The sequence below is a fragment of the Nilaparvata lugens genome, chromosome 5 (genome assembly GCF_014356525.2).
Source record: "Nilaparvata lugens isolate BPH chromosome 5, ASM1435652v1, whole genome shotgun sequence".
NCBI classification, from domain to species: domain Eukaryota; kingdom Metazoa; phylum Arthropoda; class Insecta; order Hemiptera; family Delphacidae; genus Nilaparvata; species Nilaparvata lugens.
The window spans coordinates 76,151,648-76,175,418 of NC_052508.1; the positions used below are offsets into that span (position 1 = coordinate 76,151,648).

At 35.6% G+C, this 23,771-nt stretch overlaps 1 protein-coding gene across 1 annotated transcript in view; it reads left to right on the forward strand.

The window, feature by feature from the left end:
• The first annotated feature begins 1,227 nt into the window (after nucleotides 1–1,227).
• Nucleotides 1,228–23,771, forward strand: part of LOC111059334 (adenosine 3'-phospho 5'-phosphosulfate transporter 2) — a 36,851-nt gene continuing 14,307 nt past the window's right edge. Inside the window, exons 1-5 of the mRNA XM_039429305.1 lie at nucleotides 1,228–1,618; nucleotides 6,674–6,798; nucleotides 9,066–9,328; nucleotides 16,852–17,042; nucleotides 22,995–23,167. Of these exons, the coding sequence (XP_039285239.1) occupies nucleotides 1,451–1,618; nucleotides 6,674–6,798; nucleotides 9,066–9,328; nucleotides 16,852–17,042; nucleotides 22,995–23,167 (920 nt within the window). The 5' untranslated portion in view covers nucleotides 1,228–1,450. The remainder of the gene's footprint in view (nucleotides 1,619–6,673; nucleotides 6,799–9,065; nucleotides 9,329–16,851; nucleotides 17,043–22,994; nucleotides 23,168–23,771) is intronic.

Consider the following 23,771-nt stretch of genomic DNA (forward strand, 5'->3'; position numbering starts at 1 on the left):
AAACTAGAGGAGATATAAAAAAGGTATGCAATTAATATTGTAGGAAAAAATTATGTAAGCTTTAATTTGTTATATGTGTTTTTGAGTTTTATGCGATAAACCAAAAAATAGTACCTTTAAACCACCCCCATACCATTAGTACAGGGGGTAGGGGTGGGGACTTTTGATATGTTTATCTCCTTACTACCCTTAACAGAACTGTAGGGTTGAAAATTGTCTACCCAACTTTTCCCTCTATAATCTTTCCTTGACTGGACTATATAATTTCAATGTATTAATTACGACTTGAAATATAAGAAATTGGTTTTACAATATAGATTTCTGGTGTAATATTAATAATTCTATTTGCTTACCATTATTGCAAGAAAAAATGAAATAAATCAAACAGTAGGACAGCAGGCAGGACTGCGCAATTGCATTTTAGGTTACAATACAATGTTTCTTTGTTCTGTTACCATGGCAACAAAACAACACTACAGACATCCACGTTATAATGGAAGAAGAGAAAGATAGGAGAACAATGCTACCGATCCTCTGTCTTGTAAACATTGAAAAATTATTTATTAGGCGGAGTTAGGACTTTCAAGTCCTCTCCACCACTGAACCTCGAAAAGTCATGTCAATGTCTTCTAAGGAGGGTAACTGATACCGGTTTATTGATGTAATATTAACTGGTCATTCTTGTTTAAAATAATAAATTATATTTTATCAAGCAATAAATTATATTTTTCAATGATTTCATAATCAAAACTAAATATTTGTTAATTAATTATGAATTCTACATTGTGAAAAGACGATCTGGCAACAGAGCTAAGCAAGAAAGAGATACCGCTATCCTCCCTGTTGAATGATAGACAAGGATAGCAATGCCATTGCTAATATATTAATACTCTACCAAAAAGACCTTAAAGATGCAAATCTTTCTAACTTCTAACGTCTTTGTTAATTAATTATGAATTCTACTTTGTGAAAAGACAATAATTATGGCAACAGAGCTAAGCAAGAAATAGATACCGCTATCCTCCCTGTTGAATGATAGACAAGGATAGCAATGCCATTGCTAATTAATACTCTACCATTACAACGTGGACCTCAATATAATCTTCGATGAATCCATTCAGTCGTTAACTTTTAATTCAAGCAATCTTTGTTGTGTTCAAACAAACACAAATTGAAGCTGTCTGAATATGAAAATCAGCTGATAATCAAAGGACAGACGAGAGTCTTGAATTTTGACGTTTTGTTTTGACGAGTCCGGTGTTTGCGTTGACGCGGATAGGAGATTTTGTTAGGTTAGAATTTATTCAAGTTCATTTATTATAAACTTGGATACCGTATATCTACAATAAACTCGTAAATAATATACAATTATAATTGTTTGTATTAAAGGGATGAACTTTAATAAATATTGGTTTGAATTATCAATGCACATTTTAATATAATTTTAGCTATGGAAGTTAAAATACATGTAGATGACAAAAGTAGACTGATAGATTCACGTACTAATACAGAAGTAAAGATATTATTTTATGATATCAGTGGTTATAGCTCTTATAAACAAGTTGTCATTTGCTCAATTGGAGTTTTTTTGTTTTACATCATCTATGGATACTTGCAGGTGAGCTACCGGTTCCAAAATCATGTTTACATTTTTAAGTAGACTGCTATATTAACTTTCTTCATTTTGGTGAGCTGAGTGATAAGTCCTTATTTTTTCTTAATTTGTGACTATTTATTGTCCACGTTTTTTTGTGATTCTCTGAGACGTTTATCTGTGATGTGTTTGTTAGTGTACGTCCTATTATCCATTGACGTGGCCTAGAGGAGGTTTAACTAAAAGTAGCCTAAATTTACGGTACCTATTGGCTAAATATAATGTAATTTAGTCAATAGAACATCAGCCTTCTCTGATTACTGAAAAAGTTTCATTGCAATTGCATACTTGAAAAATATTTTTTCTAGCTAGGATGATGTTATAGGTCTAGATCAGGGCTCTCCAACCTACGGCCCGCGGGCCACATTCGGCCCGCGGATAGATTTTATCCGGTCCACCGACCGTTATATTGCAACAGATTTAAAAAAAATACATGTATACACATTTTTGACCTTGAACTTACTAAATTCATGCATTGTCAAGTTTTCTTATGACCTTTTTAAACTCAATAAATTGGACTTTGTATTAGAATGATATGAATTTGTTTCCTGTGTTTTAATCAAACCTACTTAAAACTCCTCATATTATTTTAATGGAAATATAATAATTTTACACCCCTCAAATCCCTCGTCGTATGTGTCCCAAGTCAAATTCACGTACATCCTTGTTATTGGCCCTCTAAGCCTCCCAAGAATTAACAATGTGGCCCTTGTTTAAAAAAGGTTGGAGACCCCTGGTCTAGATGCATTGTGCTGCACCTTCATTGCAATTAAAAAAACTACACCTATCAAATATATTTAATCCTAATATTTTTGAACCTATTAATCATCACTTTGAGCTTTCAATTGTATGTTTAATGTAAAAGTGTTCTGTAGTACATATAGATGGCCTTTTAGGACCCTACCGGTTAACTGGCAGAGGATTCTATGAAGTCCTGCAAGATTTATAAAATGTCATGTAACTACTTATTTATAGCTTCTTTATTTTATCTATAGATAGGCGAATAAGTTCAAATTTATCTAACATTTAAAAAAAAGAATAGCTGGAATAATTAAATCTATGCAGGAAGTGAAAATTCTGACTAACTTATCTACTATAAATAAAATACCGTACTGTGCCTAGATTTTTAAAAAATTTGAAATTTGCCCCCGCCTCTCATTATATGATGCATTTGTTAATTGAAAGATTCAGGCCCGGTTGCACAACAGCCGGTTAAATCTCAACCGTAATTAATTTCACAAGAACCAATCAGAGAAGGCGTTTTTGAAAAGACGGCTTCTCTGATTGGTTCTCGTGGAATTAATCACGGATAAAATTTAACCGGCTCTTGTGCAACCGGCACTAAATGTGTACAAAATGTAAATTCTTTAAGGACCGTGTGTCTGTAAGAAAATTCTTAGTCTATAGTACAATTTATAGGAACGAATCAGAACTGTTTAGTCATTTACTAGAATCGTTTTGCTATGTTCCTGTTATTGGTCAGTCACACCTTTCTGGAAGGACTCAGGTGAACTCCCTCGATGGTGCAAACTCCCAGACTCAGTCCGGTGACTTTTGGTGTGCCTCAGAGATCGGTGCTGGGGTCAACACTGTTCCTATAGTGAGGTCCACGTTATAATGGCAGTGGAGAAAGATAGGAGAACAACGTAGCCGATCCTCTGTCTTGTCAATGCCTTCTACAGACGGTAGCTGATACAGGTTTATTGATGTAATATCAACTGTTCATTCTCGTTTAAAATAATCAAGAAATGATATTTTTCAATAATTTCATAATGGATTTTCATAATTGAGATGAAATATTTTGTTAATTAATTATTAATTCTACCTTGTTAAAAGATGATCTGGCAACAGAGCAAAGCGAGAAAGAGATAGTGCTATCCGCTTTGTTGAATGATAGACAAGGATAGCAATACCATTGCTAATTAAACACTGCCATTATAACGTGGACATCACTATAGGACTATCGGCTTCAGTGAGATTTGGAACATAAACGCCCTATACCACTTTATATCTTCTTATGCTATCTTTTCTCTATGCTTAGACATAGGTCTGCATGCGAAAACTGTTGTACAAATTTGAGGTTACGTTTTCATCTACAATTCTTCGTTGTTATTTATTCGCTGCTCTGTTTGAGGTCAACTTATCTTTCTATTTTATTGTATGGTCTAGTGTTCTGGGGCAATGCTACCAGAATTGAAGAGGTATTAATTATGCAGAAGAAAGCAATCAGGATAATGAGTAGAGCTGATAGAATAGCTCACTGTAATCCACTTTTTGTTGAGCTTGGAATTCTCACGGTGGTGAATCTCTATATATTCAGTTGACTTGTTCACACTGATAAGTGTAGGGAGCCGCTCCAATGTAGATCGAACGTTCATGAGATCAATACTCGACGTAGGGTTGATATCAAAATTCCTTTTGTCCGCATGAAGAGACTGAGGTACAGTCATCTGATAATGGGTAGACGTTTATTTAATAAAATTGTCTCTCAAGTTTGGAGTTCAAAAAAACTCTACATACGTGGATCTGCTCAAACCCTTATTATGATGTTGAAGTGTTTTTTCAGCTGCCAAAACCATCGCCAATCAAACACTACCATTATAACGTGGACCTCACTATAGTTATAATTAATTACCTTGACGACCACGGGTCCTCTCTGATGTTTACGGATGATACATCTCTACTGTCGTCGGGTGCTAAGCTTGAGCGGGTTTTGGTGGAGCATCTTTGATCTGCTACTTTGTGGTTCCTGGCTGATTGATTCAGATGAATGAGGACAAGATCCTAAGGAACATCTGCAGCTCGACACGAGAACTGCTCGACCCTCAGGATCCAGTGAAGCTGCTGGGTTTTGTCTTGGACTGCTGGGTTTTGTCTTGGACTGCTGGGTTTTGTCTTGGACTGCTGGGTTTTGTCTTGGACTGCTGGGTTTTGTCTTGGACTGCTGGGTTTTGTCTTGGAGCAGTCATATATAACAGGTCACCTGCCGACTCTCCCGCGTTTGCTTCCTGCTCCTCAATATGAGGTGTCAGGTGCCTGGTGATTGAGAGCTATCTTGTGATAATGTATGACGCTCTCTTCCGTTGCTACATCACCTATGGATTTCTCCTGTGGGATCACAGGACTGATGTCCTGAGGCTGCAAAAGAGTGCTGTGATAATCATAACAACAGTGACCATCTTGCTCACTGCAAGCTCATCTTTGCTCGGTCATCAGCCATTATCTTATAGTGAGGTCCACGTTATAATGGCAGTGTTTGATTAGCAATGGTATTGCTATCCTTGTCTATCATTCAACAAAGCTGATAGCGCTATCTCTTTCTCGCTTTGCTCTGTTGTCAGATAGTCTTTTAACAATGTAGAATTAATAATTAATCAACAAAATATTTCATCTTAATTATGAAATCATTGAAAAATATAATTTCTTGCTTAATAAAATATAATTGATTATTTTAAACGAGAATAAACAGTTAATATTACATCAATAAACCTGTATCAGCTACCGTCTATAGAAGGCATTGACAAGACAGAGGTTCGGCAACGTTGTTCTGCTATCTTTCTTCACTGCCATTATAAAGTGGACCTCACTATACATCCTCCTGTGCTTGTTGTATGCCAGGAGCACATTTATTATTTACAATGCAAATGAAACTAATGTAATAACATTGAAAGATAAAATAATAAGGTAGTCCTTGTGCTATTTTTCTTCCAAATTTATAGGTGACAAAGTACAAGATAAGGTTAGAATTTCACGTGTACAATTTTTATAAAATTTTAGTCCAAAATAAACATTGAAACTATAAATTTTTAATTGTGATGGCTTGAATTAATAAATTATTAGAAATACTACACTCAATTACCACTTTTAACGAATAATATTGAGTTATTTGAGAAAATTTGGAACTATTCAAGAAACACAAACTCGTGAACACTAAACCGTAATTTACATACATATACTATCACAACACCAGGCACCGTGAGCTGAGTTAATGTCCCCAGGAGACGCCTCCATCAATTTATAGGATTTCTGCCCTGAAATATTTCAACAAGCTGCCTCCTGGTGTGAAGGTGGTCTCTTCAAGAGAACCATCAAGAAGCTGCCGTGTGTGACAAGGCATATTATAGTGTGAATCAATTATGGGTGAAGATTTGAATCTTATGAAAATGGTCACTTTGGATCTGCCACCTGAACGTGTGTGTGTGTATTTATGTGTATTGAAGTTAAATTTTAAGACGCTATCGATCCCACAAGTGAGAGTAATCGGTGAAGTAGAAGTTATTAAAGGTGGTTCCTAGGCAACTAAGGCATTCTATAGAATGTCTATAGGTTTAAAACGTTTATAAATACGGATTCTAGAGCTTTTCAATGTAACATAATATAGCACTAAGGCCCGGCTGCACAACAGCCGGTTAAATTTTAACCGTGATTAATTCCACGAGAGCCAATCAGAAAAGGCGTTTTTGAAAAGACAGCTTCTCTGATTGGTTCTCGTGGAATTAATCACGGTTAAAATTTAACCGGCTGTTGTGCAACCGGCACTAAGGGCCGGTTTCCGAGCTCAGGATTTAGCTAAGCTCTAGACTTTAAACAGCTGGAGTCAGAAAATTGGCTCTCTGAAACGGGGCGTAGTCGCAGTAAATAGTTGCAACAAAATAAATCTTTATTTTCTCATTTCTATAATTGGGAACGGATTCCTTTACGAAACGAAACATTCCTAAATAATTCAAAATAGCTGAAACTTTACACTATTTTCTCTTCATTTTATTTTTTGTTAACATTTTCTAGATTTTCGAAATTCAATTTAAACGTGGACGGCGACTACACCCTGTTTTGGAAAGCCAATTTTCTGACTCCAGCTGTTTAAAGTCTAGAACTTAGCTAAATCCCGAGCTCGGAAACCGGCCCTAAATAATCTAACAACAATAATCTAAACTTTACTAATAAAGTGATACTTCTCAGTTAGTTATTCTTTCTCTTACTAAGTTGGTTATTATCTGATTACTGTATTTTCAATTTCAGGAGTTGATATTCACACTTCATGGATCCCATGCTTTTGGATGGTACCTCACACTTGTACAATTTGCCTTTTACTCCATATTTGGATTTATAGAACTTGCTCTCCAAGGGAAAACGGGTGAGAGGCAGTAAGTATCAGTAGAGACAAACAAATTTACTTTTATCCTTTCTCTATGGCAACACCATAGAGAAACCATAGCATAACTTATTAGTAGATATCCCATGGTATAGGGCGTTCATGTCGCAATTTTCAATGATAACTCAAGCCAACAGTCCACGTAGTTCTTTCCTGTGAAGCTGTGTGTCGCTGGTAGTCTCTCATATGTTGCCGTTCATACACTCTCACTCCAACAAAACAGTCAAGATCGACAATAATCAACAGTAATCGACAATAATAGGCTTGAGTTAACAATAAAAGTTGCGACATAAACGCCCTATACCATGGGATATTCACTTACGCTATTGTTTCTATATGGTAACACCCACAAATGAATTCAGTCTTGAATAATGTATTTCAGAATACAGAAAATGGTGACTAAATTAATTTTATATGAACTCTTTCGATCTAATTTTGAATCAGAACCTGACAATGGAACTACCCGGTTATAATGATCAATAATTATTAATACATTTTTTCTTATTTGAAATAAATAAAAGTACTTCTCATATTAAGGTCCACGATATAATAACAGTATTTGTCTAACGTTGGTGCTGCTATCCTTTTCTATCATTCGACATAGCAGATAGTTTTATCCTTATCTCTTTTCTGTATAGGGCTACTTGTAATATAAATATAAAGAAAATAAAAATCTAAGTACCCTTTTTTTTGAAATATTTTATCACAAAAATAGTACCCTTTTTTTGAAATATTTTATCACAATATTTTTGTGATAAAATATTTCAAAAAAAAGGGTACTGAGATTTTTATTTTCTTTATATTTAGTTTTATCCTTTCCCAGCTCCACAACGATGCCAGATCGTTTTCAACAATGTAGAAATATAATTAACCTTCCGGCAGTCGCGCTGTTGTAAAAAGTACAAGTGTTAGTTTTTTTGCTGCAAAAAACTACGCAAGCAACAAACGGGTGGTGTCAGTGAATGAGTCACCTATGCATTCTAAAACTTTCTCCCCATCACTCCACTGAGTTGCAGTAACAACCGAGCAATGGTTCAGTCTTTAGGTGCCATTTAGTCGCGACAGTGCATAAGTAGTACATATGATAGACAGTGCATATGATAGGGAAAGAGACTGCCAACGATCCAATAACACAGAATTGATGGCTTTGCTTGGTGTTCCTTATTGGGCTACGAAAAGGTAATCAAGCAAATTTTCATAGGCGTAAAATAATCCAATGAGATGGAAATATTAATTATATAATTAATTAATATGTTTTGACAGTAAACAGAGTACATAACACATAAACAATAGGATGTTGTTAAAATTACAACACGCGACTGCTCGTGTGATTGAGTAGGCGCGACTACCAGAAAGTTAATCAAACTCAATTTATTATGTAAATTCTTCATTTAATCATTCTGTATTTTCTTGGCAAATGAAATGTAATTTTATTTATTCAACAGAGACAAAATCATGAAATAAATTATTATTTTAAAACAAGAATGAACAGTCAATTTTACATCAGATGCACTGGTATCAGCTATCGTCGATAGAAGGCAGTGGCAAGGCAGAGAATCGGCAACGCTTTTCTCCGATCACTCTCCACTGCCATTGAAACGTGGGCCTCACTCACTATAGGACACTTTGTTTTCCAAATTATACTAGGATGAGTGAAAGGAGACACTAACACTTAAAAATATGAATACATATATTATTTATAACAATAATATAATAGTTATACTATTTATAATAATATAAGCTTGCAATAGAGCTATTGTATATGAAGCTAGTATAAAGCTATTGTGAAATATTTCTTCTATTTTTGGGTTTGGAGCATCCAAATTTAAAAATCTACTTTGTGAAAATAATTAAGGACTGAAAATTTTGTGAAGTGAATAACTACAAGACTCAACCTATTTCGGACTATGTGTAACCTTATCTTGGGAGATATAGTGAATAACTACAAGACTCAACCTATTTCGGACTATGTGTAACCTTAATTTGGGAGAGGAATAGCACAAGGTTACCTTATTTTTTCACTCCCTATCATTTTGATGATGTACTTATGGTATGAATCAATAAAGAATAATATGCTATTGTACCTTGTACCTTATAATTTGTTTTTATGCCTTATAATTTGATACTATTGTCATTTTATCAAATAAATAATCTGTGTGTAAATTGTCATTCTGTTATTTTATTTTTTATGTTTTGACTTGGCCTGTATGTTTTTTTTTTGGCTCAATAAAATGAATTTTGAACCTCGACGTTTTTCAGAGTCTCCCTGAAGGTTTACAGTCTATGGGCCTTCCTTTCTCTTGGGACAATGGGATTCTCGAATACTTCCCTGGAACATCTCAACTATCCCACCCAAGTTATGTTCAAGAGCTGTAAACTGATTCCGGTTATGATTGGCTCTATCATAATACTGAAGAAGAAATATACGGTGATTGATTATTCAGCCGTCTTATTGATGTGTTTGGGGTTGACGCTGTTCACGCTAGCTGATAGCAGGCTATCGCCTAGATTCAGTGTAGTAGGTGAGCATAATCAGTATCTTTAATAGCCTAATATCTTAAATTCTTCAACCAAATGTGAATTACAGTATTTAGTCGAACTGCCATAAGGTGCGTACAGACTTTCGCTCTGCTCCGCAACCGAACGTCACTCCAGCAGAGCGATTGATGATCGACCGGGGAGCAACAGTGGTTCGACCGGGGAACGCGAGAAGATCTAACATCTTCCGTAACGTTCATGATGGGTGCGCGGGCGGAGCGACTGTGGTACGATGGAGGAACGAGGGCGGTACGAGGGCGGAACGAGGGCGGTACGAAGGCGGAGCGTGCTCGGTGCGCGTTGGAAGTGCGTATATGTGTACGCAGCTTTACATGACATCAAAACCCATTCAATTTTATCGAAATATTATTTTGTGAATTGGAAATCTGGTCGCGGATTTAATTATTATTAAATGTAATTGATAAAGCGAGAAGATCTCCAATGTGCAAAGATGAAACGTGTGTTTTATCACTTTTCGTGAAGGCAATATTATGACTTTTAGCTCCATGCTATACAAACAAGAGTGAGTCGACTTTTGGTCTGTGAATCAAGGCTGCATGTTTTTTTCACATAAATAGATTTTGGATTTCGAGGCCCATATTCTTTGAACCGTTTGTGAAGTATAGTTGTTGAGTTAAGGCATTGGTTACCTGAAGGATTCTGTCTTGAAAATACAATTATAGGCTGTCTCAGTTCGGGCCGTTTAAACCTGCATAATTGTGTTTTCAGGATTTGAATCTTGTAGGGAAAGCTGGTGCTTTGATTCAATCAGCTGGCAGAAGTTTTTTCTATATATTTATTTAAAGTCGGGAGTGGTTCAACCGGACCTTTGAGGATCAGGCCAAGGGACAATTTTCAAGGTAAAGTAAGATAATAGTTCATTGTACATTCTTTTTTCCCAGACCAATAATTCTAAATAATTTTTTGTTATTATTAAAAACCCTGAACGACCACAGATCAGCAAGCGAGTAGCCCTTTAATTATTATCTGATTTTTATCATCACAAATCTTGATTGTTGGTTATAGTTGTAATCTTTCCTTTATCTCAATTACATACTTTCCGTTTCGCACTGTTTCATATTTGAATATTCGTATAAAATAAATAATTTAATTTATTATTAAAAACCTAAACGACCTGAAAACCCACTATAGTCCTCTCATTCCCACCATATTGCAAACGCAACACTATTTTAAACAGTGTTCATTTTTCTATAGTGACACGTTATAATGGTAGTGGAGAAAGAGAGGGAACTACGTTGCTGATCCTGTCTTGTCAATGCCTTCTATAGACGGTAGCTGATACAGGTTTATTGATGTAGTATTTTTTTTTTGTTTTTGAATTTATTGCCAAAAATTACAAATACATATTTCTACAATACAATATAATAACATTGATTGTAACTTAAGTGCATCAATAACATCACTGTAATACTTGGCACTGCCAACATAAGATTCCTGTGTGTTGGCAGTGAGTTGCAGATTATTTATTCTGTATCAATTCAGGTCAGTATATGAAAATTAATATACATTGATAATGCTAACGAAGAAATTACAAAAAAAAATAATAATGCTAATGAAGCTATACCTATTATACAAAAAAACGCACAGGCTCACAGCAAAAAAAAAAAATACTAGAGAATACTATACATACTATACTATGATGAAAATTTTAATCTAATCAATCACTGTGACATCTTGAGGCCATCATGACAGTGAAACTTTTTCAAAGAAAAACATATGAACTGATATAATAAAAAGAAGTTCCTGTAATGTGACTTGGGACAATTACAAGCCTGGTTCAAGAGTATACATGCCCATCGCTTACTGTTTCTAGTAACAATTATTTGTATACACATTATATTATACCACTAGTTTAAAGAATACATTTTGTCAATCCAATATTCTATACTTTTAATTGAATCGCGTGTGATTTTTTCCTCTACAAATCATTTGGAATTTTGTTTATAATGTAGTTACAATAATATTGAAATTGATGCCTGCATATGGTTAGCTTGATGAGTTCTGTGTTAAATCTGTTGTTAGGACGTGTATTATGGGGTGAAATGTGTGTAGCAAAATTAGTTTTATTTTTATTGATATGGAGTATAACGTTTTTCATATAATTCTGTCTTATTGTCGGAACCTTGAATTCAAGAACCGTATAGTATTAACTGTTCATTCTCGTTTAAAATAATCAATTATATTTTATCAAGCAATAAATTATATTTTTCAATAATTCTATCATGAAAAGCCATAATTAAGATGAAATATTGTGTTAATTAATTATTAATTCTACATTGTTAAAAGACGATCTGGCAACCGAGCAAAGCGAGAAAGAGATAGCGCTATCTGCTTTGTTGAATGATAGACAAGGATAGCAATACCATTGCTAATCAAAAACTGTTATTATAAAATGGACCTCACTATATAATGTTCATATACTCTTTACGTTATAAAGCCAGTTGAAATTCTTATTTTTTATAACAGCTGTTCTACGAATGTTTTTGTGACTTTTCTGGCTTCAAATTTATCAAGTTTTTTAATATTTTTTAATTTATTAATGCATTTTCAAGTGTAATAATAATTTGTTTCATCTTTCTGATCAACCGAGATACAAATTTTAGTATAATGTTTATTTGTAATGTAAATTCTTGTGATCTTTATAAAAGTGTTTTCATAACCTCATTTGGACTATTTTTATCAAAATTAGGGAGAGTAACAGTTTTGGGTTTATCCTGTTGATTCTCTCCCAATCATTAATTTGATGTTGTGATTAAGGAATGTAATAAATGTAAATGAAATGATTGGAACGCACTCAGAATCGCTGATTGGGTTAGCGCCTGAAAAAATGCCCAATCTGGTCTTGGCCGCACCTAAGGGCCCAGTCTCACAGAGAATAAGCTGTGATCTTATGGCTTTCCATATCTTATAGTGAGGTCCACGTTATAATGGCAGTAGACAAAGATAGGAAAACAGCGTGGCCGATCCTCCGCCTTGCCACTTCCTTCTATAGAATATAATAGCTGATACCGGTATATCTGATAGAATATTAATGGTTCAAAGTGATAAATTATATTTTATTTGTCAAGAATCATATTTTCATGATTTAATAATACATTTTCGTAATTTGAGATTGAATATTCTGTCAATTATATTCCTACACTAGCCGTCAGGCTCGCTTCGCTCGCCATATCCGTCTAGCCAGGGGGCTCCGCCCCCTGGACCCCCCACTGGATCGTCCAAGAATGAGATCAGCAGGCTCGCTTCGCTTGCCTGCATTTTCCATTTGAGCATTTTTATCATATGTTAGGACAATCCAGTCGGGGGTCCAGACTAAACGTCTGGCTAAACGGATATGGCGAGCGAAGCGAGCCTGACGGCTAGTAATATAATATTCCCAGGATTGAAGTAGCAGTGCCCAATCAATTTTTCCGCGATAAATGCATTTAAATCTTCAACTTGGTGCCAACCTAACAAAGTCAACTCAACTTAATGCCAACCTGACAAAATTATTAATTAGTTACTCTATCTAGATTATGTTCTATAGTAACATATGATATGGAAATTTCAATTATAATTGAAAGATTTGGAGAAGAAGAATATACATGCTAAAAGACGAACTTTAAACCCTTAAAAACACCCTTAAAACAACCTTCACCCTTAGAGTTAAAATATTGCCAAAAGATTTCTTAGTGCGCCTCTAAAGGGCCAACTGAACATACCTACCAAATTTGAACGTTTTGGCCGGTAGATTTTTAGTTATGCGAGTGAATGAGTGAGTGAGTCAGTCAGTCAGTCAGTCAGTCAGTGAGTGAGTGCCATTTCTCTTTTATATATATATGTTGATAAACGATCTGGCAACCTTTCGGAGGTATAAAAGGTTAGCGCTATCTGCTTTGTCGAATGATAGACAAGGATAGGTTTGAAGGACATTTAGGGCCGGTTTCCGAGCTCGGGATTTAGTTAAGTTCTAGACTTTAAACAGCTGGAGTCCGAAAATTGGCTTTCCAAAACGGGGCGTAGTCGCAGTTTTTATGATAATCTTTATTTTCTCTTTTCTATAATTGGAAACGTTTCTCCTTGAAGAAATGAAAAATTCGTGAATGATTAAAAATAGCTGAAATTTTTCACTATTTTCTCTTTATTTTATTTTGTGTTCAATTCTCTAGTTCTTCGAAATTCAATTAAACGTGGACTGGGACTACGCCCCGTTTCGGAAAGCCAATTTTCGGACTCCAGCTGTTTAAAGTCTAGAGCTTATCTAGATTCCGAGCTCGGAAACTGTCCCTTAACTTCAATGTTAATAATATACTGCCATTATAGCGTGAATTTTACTGTATGGGTTTCTATATCTTAGCAATGCGATATAGATATAGAAATTGATTGGATTGATGATCGCTCCTTTTGTGGCCGTGCCCTAATTATGATACGTTATCAACGCTTGCCAAAATACCGGGTGTTTCAAAAAGAATGACCCAATTTTAAACAGTTATATTTGTTTTAAAAAATGGTGTACACAAACCAATTTTACATCAAATTACTCACAGAAGTATCAAGTTTATGATGATGTATTATAAGTGTTCTATGTGCCCTCCTTTTGAGGCTCGGACGACATCTAGACGGTAGCCAAATTCATCCCAGACTGTTCGCAAGATGTCTTCTCGGACTGTAGCTACTGTGTCAGTTATCCTGGTTTTTAGCTTCTCAATACTCAATAATTATTTTAGCTTCTCAATAATTGGGTCATTCTTTTTGAAATACCCGGTACACACATCTTTGTAGTGTGGAAGATTACTTTTGAAAAATGGCATATTAGTTTTTCAAAATGATCAATGAAATATCGTGAAATACCAAGTGCTTAAATATCGTGTTTATGTTCCTCCCTTAGCACTTGATATTGAGGAGCTAAAAACCAGGATAACTGATGCAGTAGCAACAGTCCGAGAAGACAGACATCTTGCGAACAGTCTGGGATGAATTTGGCTACCGTCTAGATGTCGTCGGAGCCTCGAAAGAAGGGCACTTAGAACACTTATAATACACCATCATAAACTTGATACTTCTGTGAGTGATTTGATGTAAAATTGGTTTGTGTACACCATTTTTAAAAATAAATGTAACTGTTCAAAATTGGGTCATTCTTTTTGAAACACCCGGTACACACATCTTTGTAGTGTGGAAGATTACTTTTGAAAAGCATATTAGTTTTTCAAAATGATCAATGAAATATCGTGAAGTCTCATGTCCGGTTGCAGAGTCGTCACATAAAGTTAAAAACAAGCATTTAACTTATTTATGAAGCCATAAATTCAGTTTCAGTTGCACAGATGTCAAAGTAAACTATAGCTCCCATAAAACTAAAAACGCCCAATTAAACACATGATTTCGTTGCACAGTCGTCAGAAAGAGCTTATTTATGTCTCCAATAGCTAAAAACGGTCAGTTGAGTTATGGGCCCAAAGTCGTGCTGTTAAATCCAATATCTACTCCCGCCAAATGCATTTTGGAGGTTGTAATAGCTTTTTTGAAAGATGTTCAAGAAAAATCATCTGTATATAAGTAAATTATTACTTTCCTTGCCCTATCACCATAGGTAAGGAAAGTATTGCTTTCCGAAAAAAATTAAGGTACCCCAATTTCTAAATTTCTATACGTTTCAAGGTCCCCTGAGTCCAAAAAACTGGTTTTTGGGTATTGGTGTGTGTGTGTTTGTGTGTATGTGCGTCTGTGTACATGATATCTCATCTCCCAGTTAACAGAATGACTTGAAATTTGGAACGTAAGGACCTTACACTATAAGGATCCGACACGAACAATTTCGATCAAATGCAATACGGTACAAGATGGCGGCTAAAATGGCAGAAATGTTGTCAAAAACAGGGTTTTTCGCGATTTTCTCGAAAACGGCTCCAACGATTTTCATCAAATTCATACCTAAAACAGTCATCGATAAGCTCTACCACCGGCCACAAGTCTCATATCTGACCAAATTGATAGTTGAATTTGATTAATAAAATGGAATACTATTTATTACTTAAACAAATATTAATATTATATTGGAATAAAATTCATATTCATATTTTGAAAGAGTATGGATACTTTCATAAATTTAGCATTCATATACCGGCGAGTTTTAAATCAGTTTCCGCCAACGGTACCACTTTATAGTTAACCACGTTTTGAAAGATCTCTCTTCATGTGCGTGAAGCGACAAGCTGGATCAATAAAAGACCTAGTTTGTCGTCGTCCCAGTTTGACGAAATAGCCCAATTTGTCTCATTTTTACTTTCCTTGCCCTATTACCATAGGTAAGGAAAGTATTGCTTTCCAAAAAAAATTAAGGTACACCAATTTCTAAATTTCTATACGTTTCAAGGTCCCCTGAGTCCAAAAAAGTGTTTTTTGGGTATTGGTCTGTATGTGTGTGTGTGTGTGTGTGTGTGTGTGTGAGTGTGTGTGTGTATGAGTGTATGTGCGTCTGTGTACACGATATCTCATCTCCCAATTAACGGAATGACTTGAAATTTGGAACTTAAGGTCCTTTCACTATAAGGATCCGACACGAACAATTACGATCAATGCAATTCAAGATGGCGGCTAAATGGCGAGAATGTTGTCAAAAACAGGTTTTTCGTGGTTTTCCTCGGAAATGGCTCCAACGATTTTGATCAAATTCATACCTAAATAGTCATCGATAAGCTCTATCACTGCCACAAGTCCCATATCTGTAAAAATTTCAGGAGCTTCGCCCCATCAATGCAGATAGATTCCCAATTATCAGGCTTCAGATACAATTGAAACGAAAAAAATCAAGGGAGTAGATTGAGCATGAAATCCTCTACAATTAATGTTCAGTAACATTTTCACCTAAAATTGAAAATAAGCTTTAAATTCGAGAAAATGTGATTATTCAATTGCAAATTATTGTTGATTCTATTAAATCATTCACTATGAAGAGATAGCAGACCTCATGTGTGTCTCCAGCGTTATTGCCCTGTCACCAGCTGGCTCAAATCTTTGAATAGTGGACTTAAGATGCGCGGGAACACTAGCGTCAGGTGATTAATTTTCATAACGGCAAGGAAAGTTGTGTGAGTGCGCCACACCAGATTTTTGAAGTTGTTTATAGCCTCCAAATCGCTAAATATGGTGAGAAATCGCCATATTGTTTATAAATTTTATGTGAGGTCTTTTAGGTCTGTTCACAGTGATGTCGATGATTAAACTTTCCCTGATGCCAAGACATCGGTTGGATAGAAGCATGTACGGAAAAAAGTGAATAGAGCTGCAGTGTGACTTATGTGTGATGCTAATTCGAGATATAGCTAAATGGACTTCGGCAAACGACTGTGCAACGACCAACCATTTACCGTATGTCAGTGATTTTAAACTGTCTCACATAGCTATGTTTGATTTTATGTAACAACTCTGCAACCGGGCATTAGTAATAATATCGTATTGTCTTTGTAAATTGATTTTTTCCTAAAGTATATTTTTGTTGGCACAGGTGTGGTGATGATTTCTTGTGCTCTACTCTGCGACGCAGTGATAGGAAATGTCCAAGAGAAGGTGTTCAAGGCACAATCGCCTCCGATGTCAGAAGTTGTCTTATACTCCTATTCGATTGGATTTTTTATTCTATTGACAGTTATGACTGTATCTGGCAGTCTAGTGCGCGGCATATTGGTTGTTCCAAATGTAAGTAGGAATTTATTCCTTCTTCACGTATCACCTTATATCCAATATATCCAATACTAGCCGTCAGGCTCGCTTCGCTCGCCATATCCGTCTAGCCAGGGGGCTCCGCCCCCTGGACCCCCTGACTGATTGTCCAGGATGAGATCAACAGGCTCGCTTCGCTCGCCTGCATTTTTCATTTAGGCATTTTTATCATATGTTAGGACAATCCAGTCGGGGTCCAGACTAAACGGCTGGCTAAAGGATATGGCGAGCGAAGCGAGCCTGACGGCTAGTAATATAATATTCCCAGGATTGAAAAGCAGTGCTCAATCAATTTTTCCGCGATAAATGCATTTAAATCTTCAACTTGGTGCCAACCTAACAAAGTCAACTCAACTTAATGCCAACCTGACAAATTATTAATTTAGTTGCCAGTTAACACTGTTTGAAGAGGTACTCTATCTAGATTATGTTCTATAGTAACATATGATATGGGAAATTTCAATTATAATTAAGATGGCGTGGCATGACAGTCCCTCAAAGCTATCCCCAAGGAAATCATTGACACTGTAATAGCTTCTTTCAATCAGCCACCTTGACAGCCTCTTCGTTAATTGGCAAGGATACCTAAAAGCCTGGTTTTCATTAGTAGAGTTAGTGGTAGACTTCCCTGGGCAAGTACTAACTATCTTGTGAACTCTCCTAATGAAAACGTTCATGGTAGAGTACTAGTTTTTAGTAGAGTAGAGTGGGATAGCACCGTGGGACTGTACTCTACCACTTGCCTTCCCCCACCACCGCTTCTCACTCTACTCTACCACTACTATGCTAATGAAAACAGTCTCGAGCTAGTAGAGCCATAGATAAACAATAGCATGAGTAGATATCCCATGGTATAGGGCGTTTATGTCGCAACTTTTAGTGTTATCCCAAGCTGATAGTCCACGTAGTTCTTTCCCGTGACGCTGGTAGTCTCTCATACTGTGCCGTTTATACACTCACCCCACGGCACTCATACTGTGCCGTTTATACACTCACCCCAACAAAACAGTAAAAACTGACAGTAATCGATAATAATCGGCTTAAGATAACAGTAAAAGTTGCGACATAAACGTCCTATACCATGGGATATCTACTTACGCTATTGTTTATCTATGGTAGAGTGGAGTCGTACCGTAGGCTATCAAGTTTGAGAAGTATTGTTATTTATTAAAATTTATAAAAAGTGTTAATTTATTAAAAAGTATTGACATTTTAAGGTTAGTTCTGTTCACTAGACAACTGTTCTGTTCTTTCTTGAAACTTTTTTTTCGCCCCACTTGGATGTAATGAGCTGGTTTACGTGCGTCATATGGAGGCCGAAAGTGATTGTTTTCTGACCAGGCCGGTAAAATTTTTACGGCCCTAGGGCTGTAAAATAACCTTGAAGTCAGCTGATTCTGATTTGATGTGAACGTGTTTACAAAATAGTTTATGAAACGGAATCAGTTTATGCTTCTAGAATTGAATAAAGTTTTTGCAATAAGATACTATCATTTTATTTGGATGAATGAAATACAAATGAGATATTATAAACTATTCAAATTCAATTTTCAGAGGATAATAGAATCCAACCTCAAACCTCCTAGTACTGCGTTTATCACGGAACATGGTGGATAAACGGAATCATTTTATGCTTCTAGAATTCAATTTGGATGAATAAAATACGGATAAGATATATATTATAAACTATTCAAATAATTCGATTTTCAGAGTAGGATAGAACTTCTAACCTAAACTTCCGTTGACATTCAAATGGCCAAATCTCAAGTGTGCTAAAACAGCTGATCAAAAACTTTTCATTATTTGTGTTTATCATTCAATAATTAAAACATTTATAATAATATCATCTTATTGTCATTTGGAAGAATAAAAAGTATTCTCAACCTCTTACATAATTAACATTATCTTTTTGGTTATTTAGACAAATCAGAATAAAAAATAAAAATACTTGGACAATTCTTGATATTCAGATTACCTCAGATTTGCTAGAGCTATGACCTTCCACTTTGCTTTCGGAAGTGCTTATAATAGACAATTATTCTCATATACACACATTATCCTCTCCCATCCTGTATCCCTGTCATCATTGTCAGTTGTGTTTTAGGTATGTTTCTATATAATGTGTTTTGTCTGGATGTTTTCCTTCCTGTGCTGCGAACGCGTGCTTCATAATGAGCTATTGTTTATTTTTCTGTGTGGCGAAAATAACGTTCTCACCATGGGCAAAAATGTTTTTCCGGCTCTCAATCTTTTCTAGCCAATCGATTTCGAGCCAGAAAAGACTCATTTTCGTCCCTAGGTGCGAAATATACTATTACAGTGTGGTAATTTTTCTCTTCTCTAGTAATCTATGCGTTCTTGGTTAATATTATGAACACAATGAATTCGAATATTGGTTCCAAATTTAAATTTTATCAAACAGTTGTCATTGTAATAATGACAGAATGTAACTGTCAATGCTTATTAACATTTTAAATAGGTCATGCAAATTATTATAATATAATTATTATGTATGTCACGTACCTCGTACCTCGTCAGCATTAATTCTGTTTCTCTTATTAACTTCATTTGGTTGTTGTAAGTCAAGTAGATTTGTTTTCTATAGTGAGGTCCACGTTATAATTGCGGTGTTTTATTAGCAATAGTAATGCTGTCCTTGTCTATCATTCAACAAAGCGGATAGCGCTATCTCTTTCTCGCTTTGCTCTGTTGCCAGATGGTCTCTTAACAATGTAGAATGATTAATTAACAAAATATTTCATCTTAATTAGGAAAATTCATTATGAGATTATTGAAAAATATAATTTATTGCTTAATAAAATATAATCAATTATTTTAAACAAGAATAAACAGTTAATATTACATCAATAAACCTGTATCAGCTACCTTCTATAGAAGGTATTGACAAGACAGAGGATCGGCAACGTTGTACTCCTATCTTTCTCCACTGCCATTATAACGTGGACCTCACTATAGGCTTCTAACTAATGCCTAAGCATTGCTATTATCTAAGAAATTTCTAAGAAAATAAATTTGTTGATTATTTTTGGTAAATTGGAGAACTTTCTCAAAAATTGATATTTTCAGAAAATGTTTGCTTTATTCAGTCAACAATACCATGAAGAATTTATCCTTAGAGTTTCATGAATTTATCTCTTACCGAATTTTAAATTATCTGTCCCAAAAATTTAATCTTTATGCGCTCATATCTCAAAAAGTAATGATCCGATAAAAATTTCCTGAGAGAACTTTTTCATTTCGATAGCTAGATAGTATCATAGAGAAACGATGGCATAAGTAGATATCCCATGGTATAGGGCGTTTATGTCGCAACTTTTACTGTTATCCCAAGCCGATAGTTCACATAGTTCTTTCCTATGCAGCTGTGTGACGCTGGTATTCTCTCAAATTGTGCCGTTCATACACTCTCACCCCAACAAAACAGTAAAAATTGACAATAAAAAAATAAAAACAAAATTGGCTCTCCTCTCTAGGATTGGTTCCCAGGTACCCACGTTCAATGTCAGAAGAGTTAGGACCTTTCATGTGCCAAGATCAAGGACCCTTCATAACTTCTGCTCTCCACTTAATAGAGTTCTGAGGCTATTCAATAGCGTTTGTGAAGGTGTTGATGTGCATGGCCCTGTTAGTGAGGTTAGAAGGCGCATTATTGAGGCTATTCATCATTGAATTTGAATTCAGTTTCAGAATTGATTCAATTAATATGATGTCCGTGATTCTTTTTGTTTTATAGAGTTGATCAAACCTACAGTTTAAATCCCTTAACTTTTATACTTGAATATTTGTGGTTGTTAAAACGTTTTCTTTTTCCTTCTCTGCTTTCATCAATTTTCTTCCCACAGTGGCACATGTTTTCCCTTAACCTGTTTCTATGCTCAATTATAGGCCTATTCTCTTTATAACTTATTAGATAAGTTTTAAATAAGTTAGATTAGTTTTTATTCTGTATTTATTACTTATGCTTAGATTACTTTCAATTACTTATGCTTTCCTCATACTTATCAACTTTCTTATGTATTTGTGTTAGTAATGTCCCTGTTGTTAGTAATTTGGAATGGCAATTTTCAACAGTTTTTGCATCCAGTTTTGCATAGATCCCTCATTCATCCCTCCACCACCTTTGTACTCGCACCACAGATCCCCAGACCTCATAACGAGCTGCTATTTTGGCTCGTTCTCCCACAGTCAAGAGAAGGTGCATTTCTAAACTGGAACAAATGAAAATTTGTGTTAAGCGAAACCTCAAGGAGTGCTCTATCTAACAAATGTAGTTCTAACCAAATTGGTTCATAAATAAATAAATTATAGCTGTATAAAAATAGGGAGTGACTTATCAGACACTCTGTATATTCAATTATATAATACAGAGAAAAAATTGCATAAGTAGTTATCCCTTGGTATAGGTAGTTTATGTTCCAAATTTCAAGCCGAGTTTTTGTTAACTCAAGCCGATAACGGTTGACTATTGTCTATTATTACTGTTTTGGCAGGATGGGAGTGCAAGAAGGGCACAGTATGAGAGACTACCAGCGTCACATAGCTTCACCAAAAACAACTACTATTGGAAATTGGAACATAAACGCCCTATACCATGGGATATCCTCCTGTGCTAGCTTTTCTCTATGATATTTATTATTACCTTCCCGTAAGGGACTCCCCACCAACAAGAAGCGATACGACGAATATATTTTCAACACAAAAATTATGCATATTTGACCGAGCGAAGTGAGGTCTAAGATTCAAGTCGACGGTTTGGCATTTCTCTTAATGTTTAAATGTTTATATGTTGCGTATTTACGGCGAAACGCGGTAATAGATTTTCATGAAATTTGACTGGTTCCTTTTTAAATTTCGCGTCGACGTATATACAAGGTTTTTGGAAATTTTGAATTTCAAGGATAATACAAAAGGAAAAGGAGCCTCCTTCATACGCCAATATTAGAGTAAAAATCAGACTATAGAATTATTCATCATAAATCAGCTGTCTAGTGGACTATAATACTACCCGTTCAAAAACATCGAACATCTTGAAAATGTATCTTTCCATTAACGTTAGTAGTAGACAGTTGACTATAATACTACCTGTTCAAAAACATCGAACAGCTTGAAAATTGTATCTTTCCATCAACGTTGTAGACAGTTGCAGCCAGACCTGATAACAGCGCTCACATCACATTTCGGGACGACACGTCACGGTACGATAGGACAGAAAGCTCTATGTTATTTAGGATTTTCTAGACATTTTAAATGATAAATTATTTATAATTTTGAGAAATATAACAACAGGTCAATGTAACTTTGAGCGCGAGGTCTACTGTTTACAGAACTACTAGTATACATTTAACCTTTATCAGAAAAATCTTACAATCTCAATCCTTATTATTATTTATTTTTTGCTGAGGGCGAAGCCTACATGAGCTGTTAGCTTGTGCGTGGGTAATGAGGCGGATGCTAATAAGAGATGAGTGGAACTACAGTTTTAGGAGGCTTCCGAACCACCAGGAAGCGATTTTCCTACTCATGAATCATATTCAGAGGAGTTGGCTCAAGTGGTCACTCTTCCATTGGGAGTAGCAGACGCATGATTCTCAACGTATCTAAGCGATGGCTTAATAGCGCAACCACTGAGTCAAACCGCTTCTTAAATTTTGCACCAAACCTTAATTAGTATATAATATTTATTGTTAGAGTTGTTGGATGTATTCCCTTATATCTTTGTATTGCCATTTGTCATCTTGTACCTGAGAATCTCACTATAAAAAGTCTATTTATTAATTATTATTTATTAATTTTTGAGAAATATAACAACAGGTCAATGTAACTTACTGAGCGCGAGGTCTACTGTTCACAGAACTACTAGTGTAAAGAATAATTAATATTGCAACGTATTCTTTCCAATGTTCGCAGGTGTTTTACTTGTATGCCAGTTTATTCTCACTGTCAGGATACCTTGGATTGCAAATTGTGCTGACCCTAGTCAAAACTTCAGGCGCGCTTAGTGCGGTCACTATAACGACTTGTCGCAAGGCTGTCTCCATACTTCTTTCATTCATCTTCTTCGCTAAGCCTTTCACATTCCAGTAAGTAGCTAACAAATCACTCAAGCTTTTTCAAATATCAACGGTATTATCGCACTTTAAGCATTCGGCAAACATTCGGCATCCGGCAAGCACCGAATTTTCAGCGTTCGGCGAACTATTCGTCTTGCTATTTGCCGATTAACGAGCAGACATCTACATACATGCGCGGTTCGCCAAGCACTTGCTCGTTTTGATACTAGCAAATATTCGTCAACTGAATGTCGTCATCTACGGTCAACATGGATCTCGATGATGATGATGATGATGATGATGATGCTCTTCTTGCTTATCCTGTTTTTATAAAGGGGTCGCAGAAAACCACCAGCCCTTAAACCACCCAAAAAAAATCTGGTGTGGCGCACTCACACAACTTTCCTTGCCGTTATGAAAATTGATCACCTGACGCTAGTGTTCCCTCGCATCTTAAGTCCACTATTCAAAGATTTGAGCCAGCTGGTGACAGGGCAATAACGCTGGAGACACACATGAGGTCTGATATCTATCTCTTCATAGTGAATGATTTAATAGAATCAACAATAATTTGCAATTGAATAATCACATTTTCTCGAATTTAAAGCTTATTTTCAATTTTAGGTGAAAATGT